This window comes from Drosophila rhopaloa, unplaced genomic scaffold (genome assembly GCF_018152115.1).
Source record: "Drosophila rhopaloa isolate 14029-0021.01 unplaced genomic scaffold, ASM1815211v1 contig_3, whole genome shotgun sequence".
Classification (NCBI taxonomy): Eukaryota; Metazoa; Arthropoda; class Insecta; order Diptera; family Drosophilidae; genus Drosophila; species Drosophila rhopaloa.
In genome coordinates, this window is record NW_025335123.1 from 16,384,487 (window position 1) to 16,407,419 (window position 22,933).

Here is a 22,933-nt window from a genome sequence, read left to right on the forward strand (position 1 = left end):
ACGAGTGGAAGAAAGAGACGGCGACAACGGAGACGGCTGCGAAACGGAACGGTTTGGTTTTGGTTCGGTTCCGGTTCAGTTAACTTTTTGTTCCCCTCTGCATTTCGATATCATTTGTTCATTTTCGTGCTTAACTTACATATTGCATTTCTTATTTCAAACTTTTTTATTTATTCTTCTCATTCAATAAACTTATAATGAATTCGTATTATTTATTTTTGTTTCTTGGTTTTTTCAGTTGTTTCTTGTTGGACTTCTTTGTTTTCGTTTTTTTTTCTTTAAACTAAGCCTAGGAATTAGTACTGTTCTCAGAATTTGAGTATTGACTACATCGACCAAACCAATAGTACGCAAAAAAAAGAAGGAAAGAAAAAGTGTGAAAAAATAATTAATTAGTTTATAAAATGGAAGAAAAAGGAGCCGAGATCGAAATGAGGACTAAAACAACCAAATGGATGAGTGGGACGCAAAAGTGCAACAATTATTTAGCGGTTATTGACCCGCAGGGCATCTCTTTCGTATTCGCGCCTATATCTATCCCATTTTTTTCTAATTATCATAAGGTGGGTGCGAAAGGGAGAGCAATAAAGTGAAGTTCCCTTATCAAATATTAGGCCCAGAAATATATATATATATATAAACATAGTAGATTTAATCGTAGTACAAGTTTTCCTGTATCCCACGCCTAGAAGCAAATTACGAAAGGCGGCGAAGTAGCAAAGCAAATAAACAAACAAACTAGCGGTAAAGCGAAAACTAAAGGTGGGGGCTTATCAACAACAACACTACTATGGAAGCACATATACACGAAAATTCGCGAGCACACCTTAACCCTTTAAAACCCATTTATTCATAAAACTTAACGATTAAGTTAAGTAAAGATATAAAGTAAATTTATTGGAAAACTGATAATTATGTACCGATTTTCAAACCAAAAATAAACGTTTTGCGGTTGCTAGCTCAAGAATGTAATTTTAAAATCATAATAACTATGATTTTTCTAATTTTTGTTTTTTAGTATTTATTGGTAATACCAATAGGTTTCACTATTACCAATACAAATATTTTTCACAAAAAATGATTGCAAAAAGAGTTAACCCATGTACTTAGATAAGGAAATTACATATGTAAATTCTTTAGATAATATTTTGTAGGACTCATTAACCTTTTTGTTTAACTAAATAAAAGTATGAAAGAAATTAAAACTATTTATAGCTTTCCTAGGATCTATTGATCTACTTAGCTTGGCTTGAAATATTTCACAAACTTCATAAAGGCTGAAAAGGGTTAAGCTATAGAAGCAACGACAACAACAACAAAATCAACAGCAAGGGGGCGGGGCAAGTGGGTGGGGTTGGACCGTGAAAACATGTGACGGAAAATTGGGCCCAGAGGCGCACTTACCTTCGCACTGGACTCGCCATTACGAGGGGCGTGGCCACGCCCAGCGGCTTGATCCGCTGCTGCATGGTGGGCGTGGCCGTGGTCGCCGCGCTACGTTGATTTTGTGCTGCCACCGCCGCCGCCGCCGCTGCCGCCGCCAGCGCCTGCTGCTGTTGCTGCTGCGGTCCGTTGACGCCCACGCCCACGCCCACGCCATAGCCCACGGGATGGTCCGGCGATAGGGCGTCACTCGTATAGCCTCGCTGCGGATCCAGGCCCCTGGGAACAGACGACAATTCAATGGTCAAAATCGGTTGGTTTTATCAGAAACTTTAAAAACTTATCAGCAAAATATGCTGAAGAATTTAAAAAGTCATTATAAGACAATCAATGGCCAGAATCTAATATATTACAGCTTTAAAACTCTAGAGAAAAACAAAATGGGAACAATTTAGTCTGACAACCAATATGAAAACCAAAATGCCCCTAACAGATGGCGCCACTCACAGTTCTTTTGGCACAGCAAAGAAGTTTTATCCTGTCATCAATCTTTAACTGATTTCTTAATACTTTTTGAAATAATTGCTCGATTTGGAAAAATGGTGGTATGTCGATAATACATGCTTATTCGATCTATATATATCGACATACCGGATAACAACTGGTCTCTCCCATGTCACATATGTGATGAAAAGTTTCCGTAAATTGAGGAAAATAGAATGATAGGGATAATTAACTCACCTGGGCCTCGCGTGCGGACTGTGACGCGGATGGTAGAGACGCATGTGACGCGGTGAATCACCTCCGCCCCCACCTCCTCCTCCTCCGCCGCCGCCCGTGGAAACGCTTCCGTTCAGACCGCCGGCGTCGCTCACCTGCGGCAGGTAGAAACTGCTGGAGTTGTGCCGCTGCAGCGGCGGCGTCGGTTCGCAGTCCTGACTCTGGGATGCAGGTGGTGGCTCCAGGTCGGTATCGGAACACTCCCGTCCAGGCGAAAGCTGCGATTGACAGAGGGATTATCGGAAAACGAGCGATTAGTCATCGATGTGCAAAGACTGGGTACAGGCGTAAAAGAGATGAGATCGACACAGACTTAGGGCTACATTTAATTGCAATCATTTCCAGAAAAAAAAACAATGAAAAATAATAATAAACACAAGGGTGGAAAGAAGAGAAAAACTGGACTGGTTAAAGTTTCATTTTCACACATTTTGACAGGTTTAGATTAGGAAAAAATGAACAATTATTCAACACGCATAATCCACACTTAATAAAAATTCACACAATTGTGATCTTTAGGGAACAAATATTATTCAAGATTTAAAAACTCTAAAGATTTCAATATTCCAGTGGTTTGAAATGTCTATGCATTCAAACCCTTTAGCGACTTAATAACCAAAAAATATATATTTTCAACTTTTTTAATATGACTAGAGTAACATTATCATTTTTTGCGGCCCTTTTGATTTATAACTTTAATAGGCAAAACAGTAATAAGTCCTGTGAAAATGATAACCATAACAGATGTCGATAGAAAAATGGAAATAAATGGAACAGAAATGAACCCAAAATAGGGGAACTGAGGAGGTTTTTGGGTGGGGGAAGGTGGACGGTGGACAGTGGGGTGATGTGGAGTGGATGGGGGTTTCCTCCTTCTAACCCCGCGCCCCCAGCTAATTATTTGTAGTTTAACGCAAACTGTGTGCTGAAGTGAAAGTTCTTTCCACAAAATAATTAACTTCAGAACTAAGAGTCAGCAAGAAAAAGTGTGGAAAAGTCAGAGATGTAAGAGAGAACATTTTAAAAAGCACTGCGTAATGACAAACTTTTCAAAAACAATAAGAGAAACGGAACGAAAGGATTGTATCCTAACAAAACCCGTTGCATTAAATGGAAAATAAACTAAAATAATTACTGTTGGAATTTCCGTTGCAATCTGAGCTTTCTGGAAACCAAAATATGTTGAATATATATCATAAAAAAAAAGTTTCTTCGCTTTCCAAACGTAGAAATCCAATATTTAAACAGATAAATGTGATAACATAATGAAACTGCATTCTGAATTCAAAATTTATTTTAGCAAAAATACTTATTTATTATTATTATTTCCCAATAATTTGTAATCATTCGAATTAGTTTGTGTGACAGACAGGTAGAGAGAAAGGGAAAACTGGACAGAAAAAGATACAATTACGAGAAGAGGAGGAAACATGGGTAGAAGTTCAAAATTTTGACAACAGAACAAGAAAATAAATTATAATGTGTTGGTAAATGTAATTAAATGATTATCCAGGGTAGTATAGGTCAATCAATCGATCAATTATTCAATAAAGGATCAATAAAATTAGAATTAAATTTTCGTAGTTAATTTTTTTTTTTTTTTTTTAGATATCTTTTACCTTTCTCGGTGCTTGCAGTAAGTGTAGAGTTTTTGGTTTTGTTTTCTTTTTTTCTTTTGCTGGTTTTTTTGGAGATGCGACCAATTCTTTTCGATATAAGTATGTATGCTATATACTTCTATATATATATACTGATATAACGATAGCTCTGGGCAGCATATACAAACGATATATACGCAGTAATGGAAACGGAAGGGGTTAAGGTGCCCAGCAAATTGGAAACAAAGTCAACAAAATAGTAAAATAGCGGGAAATCCAGCAACTTAAAACGCCAACTGAACAAATCCAACCGCATGCATGCAAAAAGTGGGTTTTAAGGAGGTTAAGGCGGAGCTAAATCCATGAAATAATGCTAACTTAAGTGGAAAAACTAGGAGAGAAATGAACACACCGCTCCGGTAAATCCGAATTTTCTGATTTTAAAATGAAACATTTTGTAAGCCTTCTACTATTCTCAGTTGATTGTATTGGTAAAACTTAATCTGCAGCAAAGTGATTTTTAATTGGATTTTAATACGATTTTAGGGAGAACAAGAGAGAAAGTCACTGGGTGTTTTTCTACAATTTCTTGTAGTGATTTTTGTTTATTTAAGGTAAAAGCTTTTTGTTTAAATTGTTTGAGTTTTTGTTAGCTGTAAGTTTTTATAATTGACTTCTAATACAGTTATTCTGTTTTACAAGAAGTATTTTCATTAAGACATTAAACAATTTTTTCAAAATTTAAAAGTTTATAGACGGACAAGCTTTGTTTTGCCATAAAAAATAAGGCAAAGATAAACCTAATGAAAAGTATTTATTTGTATTAACTTATTAATAGTTCAAATTGTATAAATAAAAAAAATTAGTTTTGCGTTTTAAAGCTGTACACATTAATTTATAGGTACAGAAATATATACAGTGACAGATTTATTTCATCCTATTCCGACTGTCCGTTTGGCAGAGCTTTCACTGTATTTTTCATGAGATGTCAAGGACAGTGGAAGGCAATTACAATGGAGAGGATGTGAAAAGTGGGGAAAATGGAAAAGTTTTGAGTGGGTGAGCGTTGCTCTCTCTAAATGGGTGTGCATCATTTGGTTTGCTTGTCCTTCAATTAAACGGGCGTGGCTCTAACTGACTAATTAACTAACATTTCTACCACCCCTTTTTTTTGCCAGGAAAAGCGGGAAAATAATAATAAATAGTAAATGCAGCTGAAGAAGTAGAAGCGGCAGCCAAAAAAGTTTTGCAGTGCAGAGGAAAAGTGGGTGGGGGTGAGGGAGGAAAATGAGGTTGAAGGATGAGTTGCGGAACAGCTGGGAAAAGCGAAAAAACTTTTATTCGCCCACGCAGAGGACGAATAAAAACAACAAGAACAACACAAAGATACTTCACAGATTTCTTTGATATATAAAGCTCTCTACAGATATATGTATACATATTTATATATATATGAGTGGTATATATATGTTTATATTTATATCGATTTTGTGGTTAATTAGTCAAAGCATTAAGCGGGTAACGGGGCAAAGGGGGCGGGGCTGGGGGTTATTATGGGATTACAGCAAATGATAAATCATACGAAATGAGCAAAGAAAATTGTAGTAGAAACAGAAACAGAAACAGAACCAATACGTAAGAGGTCAAGAAAATCAAATGGAAATTGTTTACATTGAAGCGAGATGAGAAATGAAAACAAAATCAAAAACAAAAACATAAACAAACAACTGTTAACGGTTACAATTACAGTTAAGTAAACACAAATTACGATTACAACAACATTAACTAAGCCAAACAACAACAACAGGTGGCTTCAGCAATCGCTCAAAGAAAATAAATTTGCCCTTTCGCAAACATTTTTCGCTTCTGACATTTTCTTTGATTCAAATTAGTAATTAGAACAAGTAATAACAAACATTTAAATCATTAATGTAATGTAGCTTAATTCAATTTTGAATTCAAATAAATTATAAAAAATATGTTGTTCGAGAAATATTTAAATAAGAGTTTAAAATCTAGAAAAATGAAAAAATTTCAAAAAAGGATTATTAATTTCGTTTTTCAACAACGATTTTTATACATTTAATCAAAGCCTATAAATCAAGTGAAATGTACATTTTTAGCATGATTGCTGATTAACCACCTGTGGCACACTATTAGGGTATATTAGATACAATAGATATAGAATACATAGATATATTTAATAGGAATCTGAGTTTCGCATAGCAACTGCTTCGCTTTTCTCGATGATATTGCAAAATCTTGTTGTTTACCCACCTTACTGTAAAGCGTTGTGCTGCCCGACCGTTGATTATAACCATTGCCCTCGGCCATATAAGTCTTTACCTGTATTCCGCGCTTCTCGCGACTCGCGTCGTAGAAGGAGCGTGGTGAGTACTGCACCGCAGTGCCGCGCATACCGCCCCCGCCGCCCGCTCCACCGCCGGCCGCTGCAGCGGTCCCATTGCCGCCGGCCCCGCCCCCGGCGCCCGTCTGCTGGCCGCTCCTGTCGTTGCAAATGGTGCTGATCGCCTGGTTCTGCACCTGCGATCGCCGTGAGGCGTACTTCTTCGGGTTCAGTAAGCTGCAAAGATAAGGTTCAATATTTCGGATTAATTAAAAATACAAAAAATAATCTCTTTGCAGACAAAAATACCCAATATTGCTCTACAAATTAAATATTTCAAATAAAATGGTTTTCAAAGACGATAAATTATTTAGAATTTTTCAGATTACTTTACTTCAACAATGGTATACCCCCTTCTTTATTTTTTGTGTTTTTTTTTATATAGAAATTTGGTGACACATACTGGAAACAACAAACATTCGTTAATTGTATAAAGTAGCTATCGTATGAACTTCATTATATAAGTTATAAAAATCTGTGAGTCAGGAGACTGCAAGCCAAAGATAAATACTTTTAAAATAAATGGTGGTCATATTTCTGGTATGTGTCATTTGTGTTATGAAATTGTACGTGCTTTTTTTGTGGCTGATGGGGAATCATAGGAAACATTTATTTAAATCCAAAAAAACCTTTATATTTGCTTCCAATACAGTGATGACATTTAATACGGTCTGTTAATTGAACAAAGTATATCCCTAAGGGATCGAAACTCAAGATAATTGGCTATCAAACTTGGAAGTTTACAATCTACAATACTATTATTTCAATTTGCAGTTAAATTGCTTCCCCAAGGACACGTAATTCGAAGCCAATAAATGGCTGTTCAATTTGGATATTTATTATGGTAATTTCCGCACTCCCCCCCTCGAGTAGATAATTGAGCATTCTGAATGAAGGACTGACTCACCTGGGGTACTGAGGTCCGAACTGTGTGTAGCAGCAATTGTGCCAGCAGCCGCGCGAGAACGGATTGTAGCCGCCCTTGAACTTTCCGGTGACCTGTTCGTTGGTCGTTCGACCCCGCGACACCAGCACCATGTGGAAGCCGGTCAAACCGAAAATAGGGATGGCCAAAATGGTCACCAGGCCCATCAGGATTATGCTATATACGAAGAGAGTTAAGCCAAACCAATAGGCGGAACATAAATATGCCTGCATATCTCAAGTAAATAAATATTTTTACAAAACTGTAACAAAGTACATACATAATGTACCCTATAAATCTAGTATAGGTAACCTTGAAGATCAAATAAATTATATAACAAGTTTTCTCTTTTGTGTTTGGAAAAGGATACGCGACAATGGGCGCCGTGTCCTTGATGTTTGGCATTATCTTCAGCACGTAGACCAGGCACAGCGAGAAAATACTCAGCATGTGAATGGAGAGCGATACGAGGAAGAAGAAAAAGAATCTGTAATTCCGCCTGCCGATGCAGTTGTTGACCCACGGACAGTGGTGATCGAAGGTCTGAAACAAGGAGAGAAAATGATGTTATCCCAGGGATCAGGGAGTGAATTGAAGGATCGGGACTCACCTCTATGCAGTGATTGCAGACGGAACAGTGGGAGCAGCGTGGCGGGCGGTAGAACTTACAGGTGACGCACCATTTCATCTTGACGGTGATGCCGTTGATCTCGGCATTCTTGTAAAGCGGGGCGCGCAGCTCCTCCTCGCAGTCTTCGTCGGGCGAGGCTAGAATGCAGTCAAGTTTAGGCCGTGACGATTGGCGCTGGCCCCTGCTCAGCACGCTACATACCTTTGGGGATGATGCCCGGGTCCATGAAGGTGGCCAGCGTGAAGTTGGCCAGCACGAAGAATGTGATCACGCCCTGGTAGGCCAGCACCCATGGATGGCTCTTCACGTAGTACTGGCAGCTGTAAGTACAAGTTTTGAAAGGGGCTTAGTACAAGAGTAACTTTTGAGAGAAGTTTATAATAATAATAATGATTTCTATGAAATTTCCTAAAATATTTAATATTATAAAATCTGCAGTTCAATTGAGAATATGTAAAAGACATTTGTCAGAACATCTCCCACAAGATCCTAATTAGATTGGGATAAAGATAAATCAATATTTTAAAGTGTCATCGATAAAAAACCAGTATAATTAATAATATTTAAATAAGAGGTTATATAACCATTAAGTCTATAACTCAACCATTAATAATTTAACAATTTCAAAATGCTTTAAAAGCAGTTGAATATTTAATGAAATTTGGGACGTGCCTAAGAGCCACTCAAATGGGCAAGATATTGACCCTTTTTTGTGCCTTCTAATTGCCATAAAGTTATACGGCTACTATATGATTAGTGTTCGTCTAGTTTCGACCCTAATTAAAACCGCTTACCGAACAGGTTTTAAAAATGTCCACACAACCGGCTCAAAGTGGTTCAAAAACCCCTGATTCCCCCATTGGCATTCCTGACATAACGATACAACCCAGTGGCTAGATTAAATTGACAACCGAAGAACTGTAACGACAAATTTGATGGCTTTGCAATCAGGCTTTTGGGGAGGTGGTGGTTGCTTTTTCATGGCTGCCCGTTTGTGTGGAGCTCTTTGAGTAGGCCGAAAATCCTTCGACCACATTGTTGACCATTAAGCAAGAGGTGGCCATGAGGCCAGGACACCAGGACACCAGGACACTGGGACAACAGGAGGCCAGGAGAGCCCAAGGCTACGTTTATCCACCGAAGCCCGCCCGTTGTGTCGCCGCAATCACTTTAGAGTCTACTGAACCGAAACTGTTTTGTCGGTTGAAACCAGTACCCCCTTAAAAACTCCAACTCTGCCGATTCTCCATGCACAATATGCCATCCCACAGAACTCGACCCGCATCGGTATCAAAACGAACCGAAAACGAACGGAATGTGAACCGAACCTTAACCCTTTCGTCCCTAGTGAATCAGGAATATTTAATTTGATAAGTTTTGTTGGAATTTCTATTGTGGATTGAAATTGTGGGAAATATGTAGTTCATATTTTTCTTCATACCAATGTGTACTAAGCATTTCATGGGTTTTTACAGCAAAACAGAATATACAGAACTCAATAAATTGTATTTTAAATATATAACAATCAGATAATTCTTTTTCTGTTTATATATTCACAGTTATTGTTAAATCTTTCCAGCTTAAGCACTAACAATTTTTTTACTGTTTACCACCGTGTTTATTTACAAAGGTCCTCATTTCAATGTGGTTTGGCATCGTTAGTGCTTAAAGGGTTAAGTCGACCACAAGCCATGAATGTTGCAATGTTGCAATGTTGCAAGGGCGATACACACGTGTCCTTTAGCCCATTTCCATTTCCGTCTGTCTTCGCCGTTGCAACTTTGCCGCTTTTCCTCTCCACGACCTCTGATGCATTTGCAATGATGTGCGGAACGTTCTGCTGGTTTCGGTTTACGGGCTTCTGTTTACGGGTTACTTAGGGTGAATGTATTACTTTCTTCCGGCATTTCTCACTGCATTACGCTGCCCTCCGCCCTCCGCCTTCTGGCTCTCCTTACCCGGATTGCTGAAGGCAGACCGCTGTTGAATTCTAATGGATAAAACTCATCCTTGATGCAACCACCATCATCATTTGCCAGCTCATCATCAATCTGCACATTATTTTCTTTTTCTGTCGTTTTCTGTAGTGAATTCTTTGTTACAGTGGTCACTCGGTAAGTGGGACTATGTCCACACTTAGTTTTTATCGCAGTACACTCATACCAAAATTAACCCTAAAAACAAGAAATTCGCCCTATTTTTGACTTCAAAGGCATCGCACCTTAAATTTTAGGGTAAATTTTTCTAAAATTAAGGGCGTTCCTTTCTAAAATCTAAGGCAAAAAGCCATAAATCCAAGAAAAACTTTTCTAAAAAATAGAAAAATATTTCTTAAATGTAGGGTATTTTTTCTAAAAATTAGAAAAAATGTGCCTACATTCAGCATGATGTAATTTTTCATTCAGGATTATATGTACATATATATGATTTAAGCACTTCGCTTTTCATTCAGAAAAGTCACCTATTTTGTATTAGTATTGCACTAATGAATTTGCCAATATCGATTTCAACTGTAATTCTGTGCGGAAGAGAGAGAGAAATTAGTACAATTATGATTTATTTCAGTTCTTACAAGTAAAATCCGATAAGTATCTTATCCGAAAAAACTTTTAATTTTATTCGTCCGTCGGTGGGATTCGAACCCAGGTCTCCCGCGCGTGATTTCAAAGACATTGAATGGAGCCACGGTCGCGCGCGAAGAGCGCATGGCAAACCAAAGACTATATGATGGGGTGTTTGCGAAGAATATTAGGCTAAAAAAGTTTTTAGAACTCGTTAAGTCGCAACTGTGAAAGTCGAAATATTTAAAATAAATTTTCTAAGATGATATTTCATATGACAAAAAATATTTTAATTACTTTTCCATAAGAGGTAAAACCTTTAGTCGTTCTAAGCATTACTTCTCATCTGTGATTATAACACAAGTAAGAAAAGAAAAAAAGAAAGATGTTGGCAGCTGAAATTGAACTTGCGGTGCTTAGATTTCTGGACAGACGTTCTAACCCCTAGGCTACTCAGACAGGGTTAGAACAATTTTATGGTCATTTTAGAAAATGTTTCCTATGTTATAGAAAATATTTCTATATTTTGGGATTAATTTCTATTTTTTAGAAAATATTTCTATATTTTAGAAAATATTTCTATATTTAAGAAAATATTTCTATATTTAAGAAAGCGTTTCTATTTTTAAGGGTTATAGAATTTTTAGGGTTAATTTGAGAAAATTTTTCTATTTTTTAGGGTAAATAATTTTTTAGGGCAGAATTCCTAATTTTAAGAAAAAAATTTCTTAAATTAAGTACCATTTTTACTAAAATATAGAAATTCTTTCTTGGATTTAGGGTGAGTTTAGTTTATGGCGACAATTTCTACATTTGAGAAACACTTTCTTGATTTAAGAAAAGTTTTCTTGTTTTGAGAAAAAAATTTCTTGAAAATAGAAATCTTTTCTTGGATTTAGAAAAAATAAAGTTTTAGGGCGAATTTCTAAAATTTAGGGTTAATTTTGCTATGAGTGTAGCAAAGATTTGATCAACGAATATTAAATAATCATAACAAATTTTAAGCTGGTTCATAATTAGTTTAAATTTTTTAAGCTACAGCTTAACTCTGGCTAACAAAATAAGTTTATTTAAAAAGTTATTAATATTTATGATAAGCTGCTGGTTAAAAGAAAAAGGGAGGTCATTGAAGTTAAGTTTAATAATCCCTTAGGGTGAAATTTAGGAAAGATATTTAGGGTAAACTGTTGGGTTGCACGACCACTGTGCCGTAACTCTAAAATTCTATTCCCATTATCATCATCTCCACATTTTGCCTCCCCTTGCCTGCCATCAACTTCATCATCATCGTGCGCAGTCCTTCGCTGCATTCTAATTGGCAGAATGACCTCAGACTGTCAGTTTTCCATTTCCATTTTCTTTTCTTTTCCTGCCCTCTTTCCCACTGGCTCTCCGGAAAGTTGCCCGAAGCCCAAGGTTTTCCGAGCAGAAGAAAATCAGTACAGCACAGCCCAGATTTCCAATTTTCGCTCACGGCGATTGCACACAAATTTTCACACCTTACTATCTGTGGCTCTATCTGAATCTCGGGTTGTCCGCTTGCTTCTGGTTTTGATTTATTTCGGCATTCTTATCGCATTTATTCCAACGCTTACAGTTGTAACAAAACAAAGAGCTCTATCTCATCCCCTGGCATTTGCATACAATTTTTAGAATGCAAATAAAACCGGGACGAAGCGAGTCTTAGCACGTGCCAGGGATTTATGTTAATCGCTCTGAGACAAAGCAATAGGAAATCCGTGGGGTATGAGTTCGAAAAAGGGAGAAAGCCAAGTGCTGAGACAGAATAAAAAAAAAGGCTAAACGAGGCAGCAAAGATGGAGAAACCTCAAGAATTCGACGAGAGCTGCGAAAGTAATTAATTAAACTGACGTTTATTATGAACTGCAAGCCACACTTTATTAATTAATTCCTCGCTTATGCATTTTAAGGAATTTTCACCATCACTTATTTTTAATCAGCGTCAAATGCAAGCTGAAGCTTAAACAATACTGGGCAGTAGTATTCGCCCTTTAAAGCAAATTTATTTGCTTATTTTAATTCATTACTTTTAAATGGCCAAACAAAGCAAATCTTTTCTTCGAACACACGACATCTTATTTATTTATGTCTTACAATCAAACAAAGCAACAGGGGAACAGATAACTATTTATTTATTTACACCAATGCATAAACATTGCAACTGTCCAAACAAAACTTGGATTGCACAATTCCCATTAAGGCTGTCGAGCAATAAACCCAAAATGGAAATAGCAATTGGCCAATGTTAATGATCGGACGGAACAGTCGTTGTGTATAACTCGTATGCGTATGTGCAGGAATCTGAATCTAATCGACTCGCATCGAATATCAAAATGACAGCCCACCGTCAACCTGCCAGCACCCCATCTTTAATATATATATATATAGTGAATCCGCCTAGCAACGTGATTGTCATCGCTAATTGAGGATGGCGCCATTTTAGAGGTTATAAGAAATATGGAGAATACAAAATATTGAAGAGAAAAATATTAAATAGAACGTAAAACAAACTAAAAGAGTTTAAATACAGGTTTATTACATTCTATTTTCATAAATCGTCTATAACTATAAGATGAAATACATTTAGTATAATAATATATGGGGCCAGCTAGTAATCTCTTATCTCCGAGCTGATGCCCGATTATAAGTCAGGTGTGCAGCTATATAAACCACACATACATATATATATTACACTTGTTTGCTTTACTTTTCAATTTAGCAAAAATGTTTGCCAAGTCCCGGGAGGGAAATCTGTTTACATTTATGCAAAGTCAGGCGGAAAAGTGGGTGGCGAAAATCGAGTAGAAAGAGTTGGCCCAGAAATGACAAAAAATATAACAAAACAAAAAAAAAACAAAAAAAGGAATAAAATATAGTGCAGAGAAAGGCAGGCTCAAGGATTTGCCGCTGTCTTATGACAAATAATTCATTTCAATTTCCTGAACGGAGGGGTTGTTTGAAGAAAGCGAGGAACTGGGGCAAACTAGCAAATCAAATTAGTGACAAGACCGCAACAAGGACCATAAACACATATATACAGAGCCTAAAGCCCCACACTGAGCCACTGGGACAGGCACATACTCAACCCACACAGGATGTGGTTGACTTCAATTAATGTTTTGCGCCATCAAATTGAAACAAATTGCCAAGGAAAACAAACAAACTATGCTTTGCATTGATTGAAATATAATTTCAGCAAGGAGGTCGCTTTTCTAGGGTGGCAGCAAATCTTGGGGGTGTATAATGGCTTTATAAGGTAACGAATGACTGTATTGATCAAAGTTAATTAAGTTAATTTATTCAATTTAAAATGCAGCACCTGTACTAGTATATAGAGGGTATACGTAATATATATTGCAAGTTATAAATTTATAAAATAATCATCATGAAAATGAAATTGCCAGACCTATTTTTAAACCGACTTGATCTAAGTTCTCAAACACTCTTGTTTGCCGAATAAGAAGCATACAATTTCAAGTAATTGGTAACGCATCGATTTTGTTACGAATGCCTTGCTTTATGTTTTCAAGGGAATTCTGTCGCTTCAAACTGTCGTTCTCATCAATTTCAATTCCCGACTAAATTTCAGCAGAGTTGAGATATTTTATTTACTGCACGGCAATGTCAGCTTTCTCCTCTGGCTCGACCTTCCTCCCACCGGCATTGCATCACTGTGGCATTGTCAAGGTGAAGGAATCCCAGCGGGTGGCCGGTGGACACTGCTGCCCACTACCTTCACCCAAAAAGCTCAACCGCTGCGTTGTAAATAAATAAAGAGAACAAGTAAAGTATTTTTCAAGAGCAATTCCGGTGGATGGGTGGCTTAATCAAAAGGGGGTTAGGGGCTCAAAATCGAGTGTTGTGGGCGTTTTTAGGGAGACACTTGCAGGAAATTGAATTCCTATGTTAAGCAGTTGCCACAAAAACAGGAGGATATTAGGAGCCCACTGGCAAAATGTCACATTCAGTCGAAAGGCGACAGGTTTATGGTACCCCTCATCCCGCCATCGTGTCATAACGATGAAAAGTCAATTACCAGGAGGGTCAGGGACGAACGGAGGGCGGTAAAACAAACATGCGCGCGAGAGGTCAACTAAGAACAAACCGCAAAAACGATTTCAATCGGCAATTAATTGACTTGACACATTGACACCCCCACATGCTCAAACACAAAATACACATACACAGAAACAGGTGGACTCCATTACACAGCGTTTCATCAATAGAAAATTGTTATAAAAGGTAACCAAGAATTAAAGCCCTTTTGTTGCAGAAAATCATAAATACTGATGGCCTAGGATAATAATTAAGTATGAGTTCTTACAAATATTATTCTTCAATAAGTATTAAATGTACAGTTTTGAATTGCGTAAGTCGATTACTGTCTACCATTACAGTTCCAAACCCTTATCAATATGCAAATGTTTAACTTTCCAAAGCCTTAGACAACTGAAACGCACTGTAAGCTGTAAGGAAACTTGGCTGATTGGTGGTCAGGCCAAAACGGGGTGAGGCTATGGTTAAAATGGGAAAGAGCAACGACAATTTCGCATTCGATGGCAGCTGCATTAATTAAAAACTCAAAAAAAATTGGATTGCTTTTTATACGTCTAGCAAAAGCAAATGGACAACCATTTCAGTTTGGGCACTGAGCAACAGGTTTCGATTTTAAATATAGAATACAGAAATTCGTATAATTTTTATATTCGATATTTTATTTTTGTAGTCCCAACATTAAGATGCAAGGAAACTCTTATTCTCTTATCAAAAGTTTTGCACTTTTAGAATTATATTTTTATAAAACTGTCATTCATATAAGAGTTTATTTTTTTTAAATTTTTTAGAAATGATACAAAATGGTATTTTTGTAGATTAGTGTTGGGCGATGATGACGAAAACGGGCGAATCGTCGCTGTCGTCACATTAACCCCTCTGCGTCCAAGTTGTACCCTACTTTCCGCTCTTCTCTCACTCGCAGTGTATAAAAATATCCTACTATCGCTAAAATGAAAAAAAAGAATAAACGTCGGCTAGGCATTAGTCACCAGCACAGTCGAGTACGAAGACCCAGCTGAAAAAAGTAAGGAAAAATAAAAGAAAAGTACAAAAAAAAAATGTATTTCGACCATGGGCAACGTCGCCTCGACTTTGCTTCTGACTTATCTATGGGGGCTCTTTTTTCAACCGTTTAGTTTTTTTTTATTACACATGTGGCTGGCTTTTCAGTTACAGTTCGGGTCAATAGAATAGCGTGGTGAAATCATATTATGTATTCAAGGTATAACTTAACTATTTAACTAGCCTTTTAAAGAAAATATTTCTGAATACTTAAAGATTTGAAATTAAGAGAAGTGTGCAGTTTTAAAAATTACTGTGAGAAATTTGACCATTCTTAATTCATAATAAATTAAAAATCATATTGTTCTGTTAGAGCTTTCCCTTAAAAAAATATTTTTTATTCTCATCACATTTAACGGAAGCCGTCTTAAGCGCTATAATATTATCGCCAGATGTAGCTGGCCTCCAAAAGAAGGTTCTCCGAAGCGACCCGATAAAAGGTGCCAACCGATAAGCGGGCGGTAGTGGGTTAAGGGGCGGGGGGCGACGGGAGGTGCCGAGGCGGACATCATTATGAGGTGCCATGGTTCGTTATTTAATTTTGGTTTTTGCCACACCGAATGAATGGCCGGGGAGGGCGGAAGGGGGGGAAGAGGGTAAAGTGCGAAGAAGGTTAAACGGCGCGGCTTTTATCAGTTACCAAACACAGTCGCTGCAAACAGCTGCCAATTGCTGCCTTCTCTTTCCGCCCTTCTATCCGTATCTCTTTCTAGTGGTTTCCATTTTCTGCAAAATTAGCGATAAATGAATCAATTGCCTTTTACTGGGAAATTGACCATTTGCCTGCGGTGATAACACTAGGATATCATCCCCAACCATATTGATTTCAAGATAATTGCGAAAATATTTGCAGGTGTTTTACGGCTTCTTAAATCGCAAATTTAAGCGCATGAGTTTCATACATATTTACCTGTTACTTTAAATCTATTGAAAATGAAGATTTAAGTGCAAGTTCTACCTAAATGAATTTGCTTAAAATGTTCAGATTAATAACATGTAAGCCTCCCTATTCGTGTCCAACTTATAGCTTTGCAACTCTCTAAATTGTATTGTCTTTTTGGTCTTTTATCTTTACAGTCTGAGATATCATTCAAAATTAAATTTATTATCCAATTCTTGGTTCACCCTTAAAGCACACTTTCAATTTGCTCTTATTTTACCCACTCTAAGCAGTCGGACATCATTTATCCACAGGTAAAAATAAAAATTTTTCAGCTTGCTCATTCTGCCCGTTGTGCTTCTTTTAGCCGACTTTATACGCAATTATTGGGCAATCTTTAAGAAAAAAAACGAGAGTGTGGATCGACATGTGAGGAATGGGGATGGGAAAATAGACTCAGTTAGGTGGTGGTGAGGTGGAAAATCCTCCAAACACACACCCAGCCAAACAAACAGTACAAAAGCACAAACGAAATGTAATAACAAGTTGGGTCAATTTTTTTGTGGACTAGCACAAGTTTTGGCCCCCACAACAACGAAAAAAAAGCAGCAGAGTGGGGTTTCGAGGGGGGGAGATGAGTATGCGGGTCTCGAGTTACCGAGGGATTGGGGCCAAAGCGGGATAATCAGGCAAAGTGAGGGAGACTACTCCCATCTCCCATTTCTTTTTTAATAGCTGTCTATGGCAAGTCCTTCAGTTTGTCATGCGCCCTGTCAAAAAATTTATGTAACTAAGGAAAAGGGCGGGGGAAGCCAAAAAAAAATTGATTTTCCTGATGGGCAAACCAAAAAAATAAACTGACGTTTTTGGACCAAAATTGGGTTTGAGAATGTTGGGAAAAAAGAGAAAAATTGTTTGGTTGTTTTTTTAGCCAAGGTCAAGCAACTTTGTTTTAGGCCCAAAATTATAGAAGAATTTGTTTGGGTATACGGACACACATATATCTATAGTTGGCATGGGGTCTTCCATAACCCAATTTGTTCTGCTTTTCTAGCGCTTCATTTAAAGTTTATTTATTTTCCATGCGAGTTCGTGTGCGTTTGTTACAAAATCAACGGTTGAAATACATTTATTCATAAAACAACAATGAAATTAAAAATCATAAATTCATTACATTGATTGATCTGAAATACATTTCTGGACAATATTGGTGAATCTTTAAAGATTTTTTAATTCTTATTAACGTTTTCTTTAGTTGGTTTGTATTTTTACTCTCTGTACACTGTCTAATCTTAATAAGTTGTTATAAATCAATCACAATACTTATATGGCAATAAAATTATACTCCCTAGCTTTTATTACTATTTGTAACATTATCTTTTGTTAGTATATATTTTTTTTCTAACCATTATTGCTTACATATAAAGCATAATCTTTATTATTTGTTATAAACCATTCAAGAAACCAGATACTATTAATCCCAAGAACTACACGTATTAAATCGAAGGAATACCAATTCTAAATCTTATAGAAAATTCGTTGACTTTCCCCTTTTAATAACGAGATTTCTCGAATACGAAATTCTTTTTATATTTTTTTAATGTTCTTTTTTTGCATTTTGTGCGGGCAGAATGGAATTAAATTTGGATGGATGGCCTCTAGGGCGTATGCGTAATATGTTTAAGTGCATACGTATACGTTATATTTATGTGTTTTGTGAGTTGTGGGGGATGGCAAACAAATTTTGTGCGTTTGTTTGCCAACTAAAAATACACTTGTCCCTTTCGATGTCAACATTTCTACTTTGTTTTCTCCCTGATTTTCATGTTGACATTTTTCCATCCCCAACTTTCCATCTTCAGCTCTTTTATATTCGCCTTTTGCCAAAAGTTTCTTAAACTTTGCGTGAAAATGTGCCTAATTAAAAATGTTAATTAATATTTAAAAAGCAGTGGCGAAAAGGGGGAAACAAAGAGAATAAACGCGAGAATCGTGGCGGAAATAGACATTCAACAGGAAATTATTTAACGGAAAACAAAAAAAAAAACCCGTCAACATGATTGACACTTAATCCGCTCAGTAAACAGTAAAGTGATAAAAAATTAACGATATTTTTTTTTACTTTTTTCTCAGATGTCTGGCCCTGAGAAAAATAAATAAATCGAACTTAATAGGAAATGTACATACTGAGAGTTCATGTTGGCCCGTTTATATATGAAAAATAAATCATGGCAAAAGTCAGAAACACAGTGGAAAAAGCTCAAAGCGGTTAGCGTCATTGACATTGGCCAACAAAGGGTTAAGAGCAGACATAATTGCAAATGAGTAATGGTTAAAACCAACGCCGCCAATTGAATTTTATCGATTTCCTTAAAGAAAACAAGAAAGGAAAGCTAACTTCGGGCGGAGCCGAAGTTGATATACCCTTGCAGAATACTCTGTAAATTATATTCTCCAAAATTATTCATATGATGCATTCTTAATACTCATAAAAAATCCCAACTTTCTAACTTTAAAAACACAAAAGTTATGGCATTTCCGATCAATCAGTTATATGGCAGCTATAGAATATAGTCGGCCGATCCTTATGAAATTTGGTAGATCGGATTGATTGGCCAAATATAAAACCCATAGGAAATCCCAGCTTCCTAACTTTACAAACACCAAAGTTATGGCATTTCCGATCAATCAGTTATATGGCAGCTATAGAATATAGTCGGCCGATCCTTATGAAACTTGGTAGGTCGGATTGATTGGCCAAATATAAAACCCATAGGAAATCCCAGCTTCCTAACTTTACAAACACAAAAGTTATGGCATTTCCGATCAATCAGTTATATGGCAGCTATAGGATATAGTCGGCCGATCCTTATGAAATTTGGTAGGTCGGATTGATTGGCCAAATATAAAACCCATAGTAAATCCCAGCTTCCTAACTTTACAAACACCAAAGTAATGGCATTTCCGATTAATCAGTTATATGGCAGCTATAGGATATAGTCGGCCGATCCCGGCCGTTCCGACTTATATACTGCGTGCAAAGGAAAGAAGGGTGTGTGCAAAGTTTCAATTCGATAGCTTTAAAACTGAGAGACTAGTTTGCGTAGAAACAGACAGACGGACAGACGGACAGACGGACATGGCTATATCAACTCAGGAGGTGATCCTGATCAAGAATATATATACTTTATATGGTCGGAGATGTCTCCTTCACTGCGTTGCACACTTTTGACCAAAATTATAATACCCTCTGCAAGGGTATAAAAATTACGGAGGCAGAGAGGGCGAGAGCCACGTAGAAAGAGATAAAATGCATCTACTTTTTCTTGAGCTCTTTATTTTACACTGCAACAAATTATATTGTTTATGTGGAATTTCACATTATTAATACTTTTTCAACTTTCAATAGAGAATCCATTTTTATGAAAATACAAATGCGATCGCGCTATCAAAATGAAACGAACTATATACTACATTAAATACAGACAGATTATACAAAAAGTTCAAGTTCCTAAAGAAATAATTTATAGTTGTAAGTTTATCTGCATTTGCTTATAATATCGAACAACTTTTTTGAACGTCTTTTTGCAGGTGTAGAGTTAAACATTTTGCCTAAAGTTGAGGGTGGAATATAGCTAAGAACAACAAAAATGGTGGCAATAACGACATGGCATAACAACGAGAACAAAAACAATTTCAAGCAGCATTGAAATGACACAAATATATATATACAGTCAGTGGCGTAGTGAGTTGGGTTTAGCTTTTTAGCTTTTGTTTTTTTGTTGCATAATATGAGTTGATTTTGTCCAGTTTTGGCAAAAACAAAAAAACATATTTTAAGATTTTTTTTGTTCGTACTTCGCCAGAATACGACGCACAGTCAAAAGATCGACTGTTTTGTGCAGTTGGGGACCTAACCATTTAACTCCAGGTTGATTTTTCAATTTTGTATTGTTTTTTTTGCGTAAATTGCCAAAAAATTAAGGGTTTTAGCTGTGGAGCTCAAAATGAGGTGAGGCATTCCAACATTTGACAATTATTTCTCAGGGTTTTCGATATGAAACCGAAACTCAATGCCTAATTGTATTAAGCTATATATTTAAGAAAATAAAATTATTGTATTAGTAAAATTTGTTAGCAACTTTTCTTAGACAAATAATATAGAACCTAAGCACTCCCCCTTCATATCAAACACAGTAAACCACTGCATATAACCATAGTTTGCAGGCTCTGTTAAAAATGGAAAACAGGAAGAGCGTGGCGGTGGGTGGTAGATGTGGGTTCAAGGAGGCGTGGCAATGGCACCCGACCCAGCTCACCTCGCTGAATCCGCTTTTTCTTCTAGTTTGGCAGCTTCTTCTTGGCCGTTTTCTCGTTTTTTTTTAATATATATTTTTTGCCTGCTTCTGACATTTGTTTGTGCTTAGTTTTGCTTTTCCCTATAGTATTTTTCTTTCCACGGCTGCTTTTTTGCCCATTGGTTTTTATGGCAATGGCCGGCGGATATTATCAACAGCACAACTGCAAATGCTTTTGTTATTATTGTTATTATTATTTATCAGAGCGACGACGGCGTCAGAAATTTATTTTCATTAACAAGTTGAACAGACACAAAAAAAAAGTCCAAAGCCATAACAAAAAGTAACTCGAGTCCGGCAGACAAAGGGAATTGAAAGAGTAGTAAAAACGAAAATAAATCCAGTCATGTGTGGGAAACATTTCCAGGAACTCAAGTTGCTTCAACTTTTATTAGTCATTAGTTTTCATCAAATTTCTGTTGCTGTCAACCAGAAAGTTATGATTAGACCAGTACGAAAAATTCAGAGAAGTGATTACATTACTAAGAAGCTTAACAAATAATATGAAATTATTTAAATGATCAAAAACATGCAAGGTAAATATTTCTAGTAATTAAATTTTGCTTTTAAATTCAACACACCACAGTTATTATCAAGTAATGCCGGCTGCTTTTGTTGATTGAGTTTGGCAATTAAAAGTCTTCCTAAATTGTAAAATGTGTGACTTTTAATTAAACCCTGTTTAATGCGTTTAAGCCATAATTGGCAATTTAGATATTTTACACAAATCTGTAGAGATGCCACAAATTCGATTAGGCAAAAATTATATAAAGGACAACACATAATGTTACTGAGTGGGAAATGTCAGATTATATGTCAGAGGTAAACATATTATCCCTCACAGTGATTATAAACATGGAGTGCGTTTGAGAACACATCAAGGTTATTGAAAATATTATGGTACTTGCAGGTTATTTATAACTTATATTGTTGCTGTTGTGTGAAGATGTGGAGATGTGTAAATGTACACAGAGAGAATCACTGTGATTTGTGTTACTTATTAAAAGAACGATCAAAAATAATAAATTATTTTCAAATTATTTATTTAGGTAAAGCAACTATCAGAGTTAATGATCAATTTGAGTTACAATTTGTTCACAGTGTAATGTAAAATTGTGCTCGTGTGTGGGTGTTACTCAGGTGCAGCACTGCTGCAATCAAGTTGGTACTTATGTATAATTTATATCGCGTAGCTGCCACAAATTCGATTCAATTAGAAAACGCTCATGCAAAATGTTGAAAAGCCATCAAACAGGCGGCTAACGGGAGGTAAAGTCAAGAAAGCCAAGGCCGTTCATTCAGCATCAAATTCAGAGTGGGCTGGGCGTGTTGGCGTGGGCTATGTGGGCGTGGCAGAGTGTGCTGTGTGGGCGTGGCAGGCACGGGTCACGACCTGCGAGCAAATACACACACACACTTGCATCAGGTTGAAATGGTTTTTGTTCATGGAACATGATTAACATAAAATTAAACGATCCTAAGAAAATGGCAAGTGCGAGGGGTCCCAGTAAATTACTTTGAACCACCTGCTGTCGCATAACTCTCCCTCCTTTCCATCAAAATTTCCCCCTTCACGGATTTCTAGAGCAAACGCGACACTGTGAATTTGACGACGAATCGCTCAGCTTATTCTTTAAATAAATATAAGGTGTCCCATTTATACGTTTACTTTTAAAAATTGTGCTTTAAAAAAGGATTTTGATAAAAAACATTTTTATATAAAACCCAAAAAGATGTACAGCTTTAAAATGTTCCATGGATTGTGACATTTTACAAACATTTTGTATATATAGAACACCCATTTATAGATGTTTTCAATAGGCATATATCTAATATACAGAAATGTATGATCCATCCCCACCCTGCCCGCTTCCTTCATTACAAGTGTCGCCTAATTGCTGGCGAATAGAAAACTTTGTTTATTATAATTAGTGGACAAATACACACAAACACGAGGGTGTGGGGTGTTCGAGTGTTTTGGGCCGTGAGAGGAACCCGAAAATCCCACAAGGAAAAAAACAAAAGCAAAGCCAAATGAATATCTCAAGTGGATTCGAGTGAAAAAGTAGAGGCAAAGTTAGGAAAATGGCCCATATACACTGGAAATCAAATAATGTAATATGTATATAATAACATAGTAGAGAAAAACGATGTTTTTATTTTTTTTATTTGACTGTACCGTATTTTTACTGCAATATTTTGTTGACATCCTAACATCCTAAGGTCTTAAAAATCTAATACTGAAAGGTTTTCTTCACAGGCAACATCTTT

At 36.7% G+C, this 22,933-nt stretch overlaps 1 protein-coding gene across 7 annotated transcripts in view; it reads right to left on the bottom strand.

The window, feature by feature from the left end:
• LOC108050848 (palmitoyltransferase ZDHHC5-A) overlaps nt 1-22,933 on the bottom strand; it is a 33,725-nt gene that overhangs the window by 5,120 nt on the left and 5,672 nt on the right. Inside the window, exons 3-10 of one of the 7 annotated variants that reach the window (XM_017132735.2) lie at nt 7,926-8,044; nt 7,704-7,861; nt 7,464-7,636; nt 7,076-7,270; nt 6,108-6,345; nt 2,125-2,381; nt 1,405-1,662; nt 246-326 (exon numbers count right to left, since the gene is read on the bottom strand). In XM_017132735.2, the coding sequence (XP_016988224.1) occupies nt 290-326; nt 1,405-1,662; nt 2,125-2,381; nt 6,108-6,345; nt 7,076-7,270; nt 7,464-7,636; nt 7,704-7,861; nt 7,926-8,044 (1,435 nt within the window). In that variant the 3' untranslated portion in view covers nt 246-289. Of the gene's footprint in view, nt 1-245; nt 327-1,404; nt 1,663-2,124; nt 2,382-6,038; nt 6,346-7,075; nt 7,271-7,463; nt 7,637-7,703; nt 7,862-7,925; nt 8,045-22,933 lie in introns of those variants that run through there. The other 6 variants (XM_017132733.2, XM_017132731.2, XM_017132729.2 and 3 more) reach the window with 6 other exon arrangements.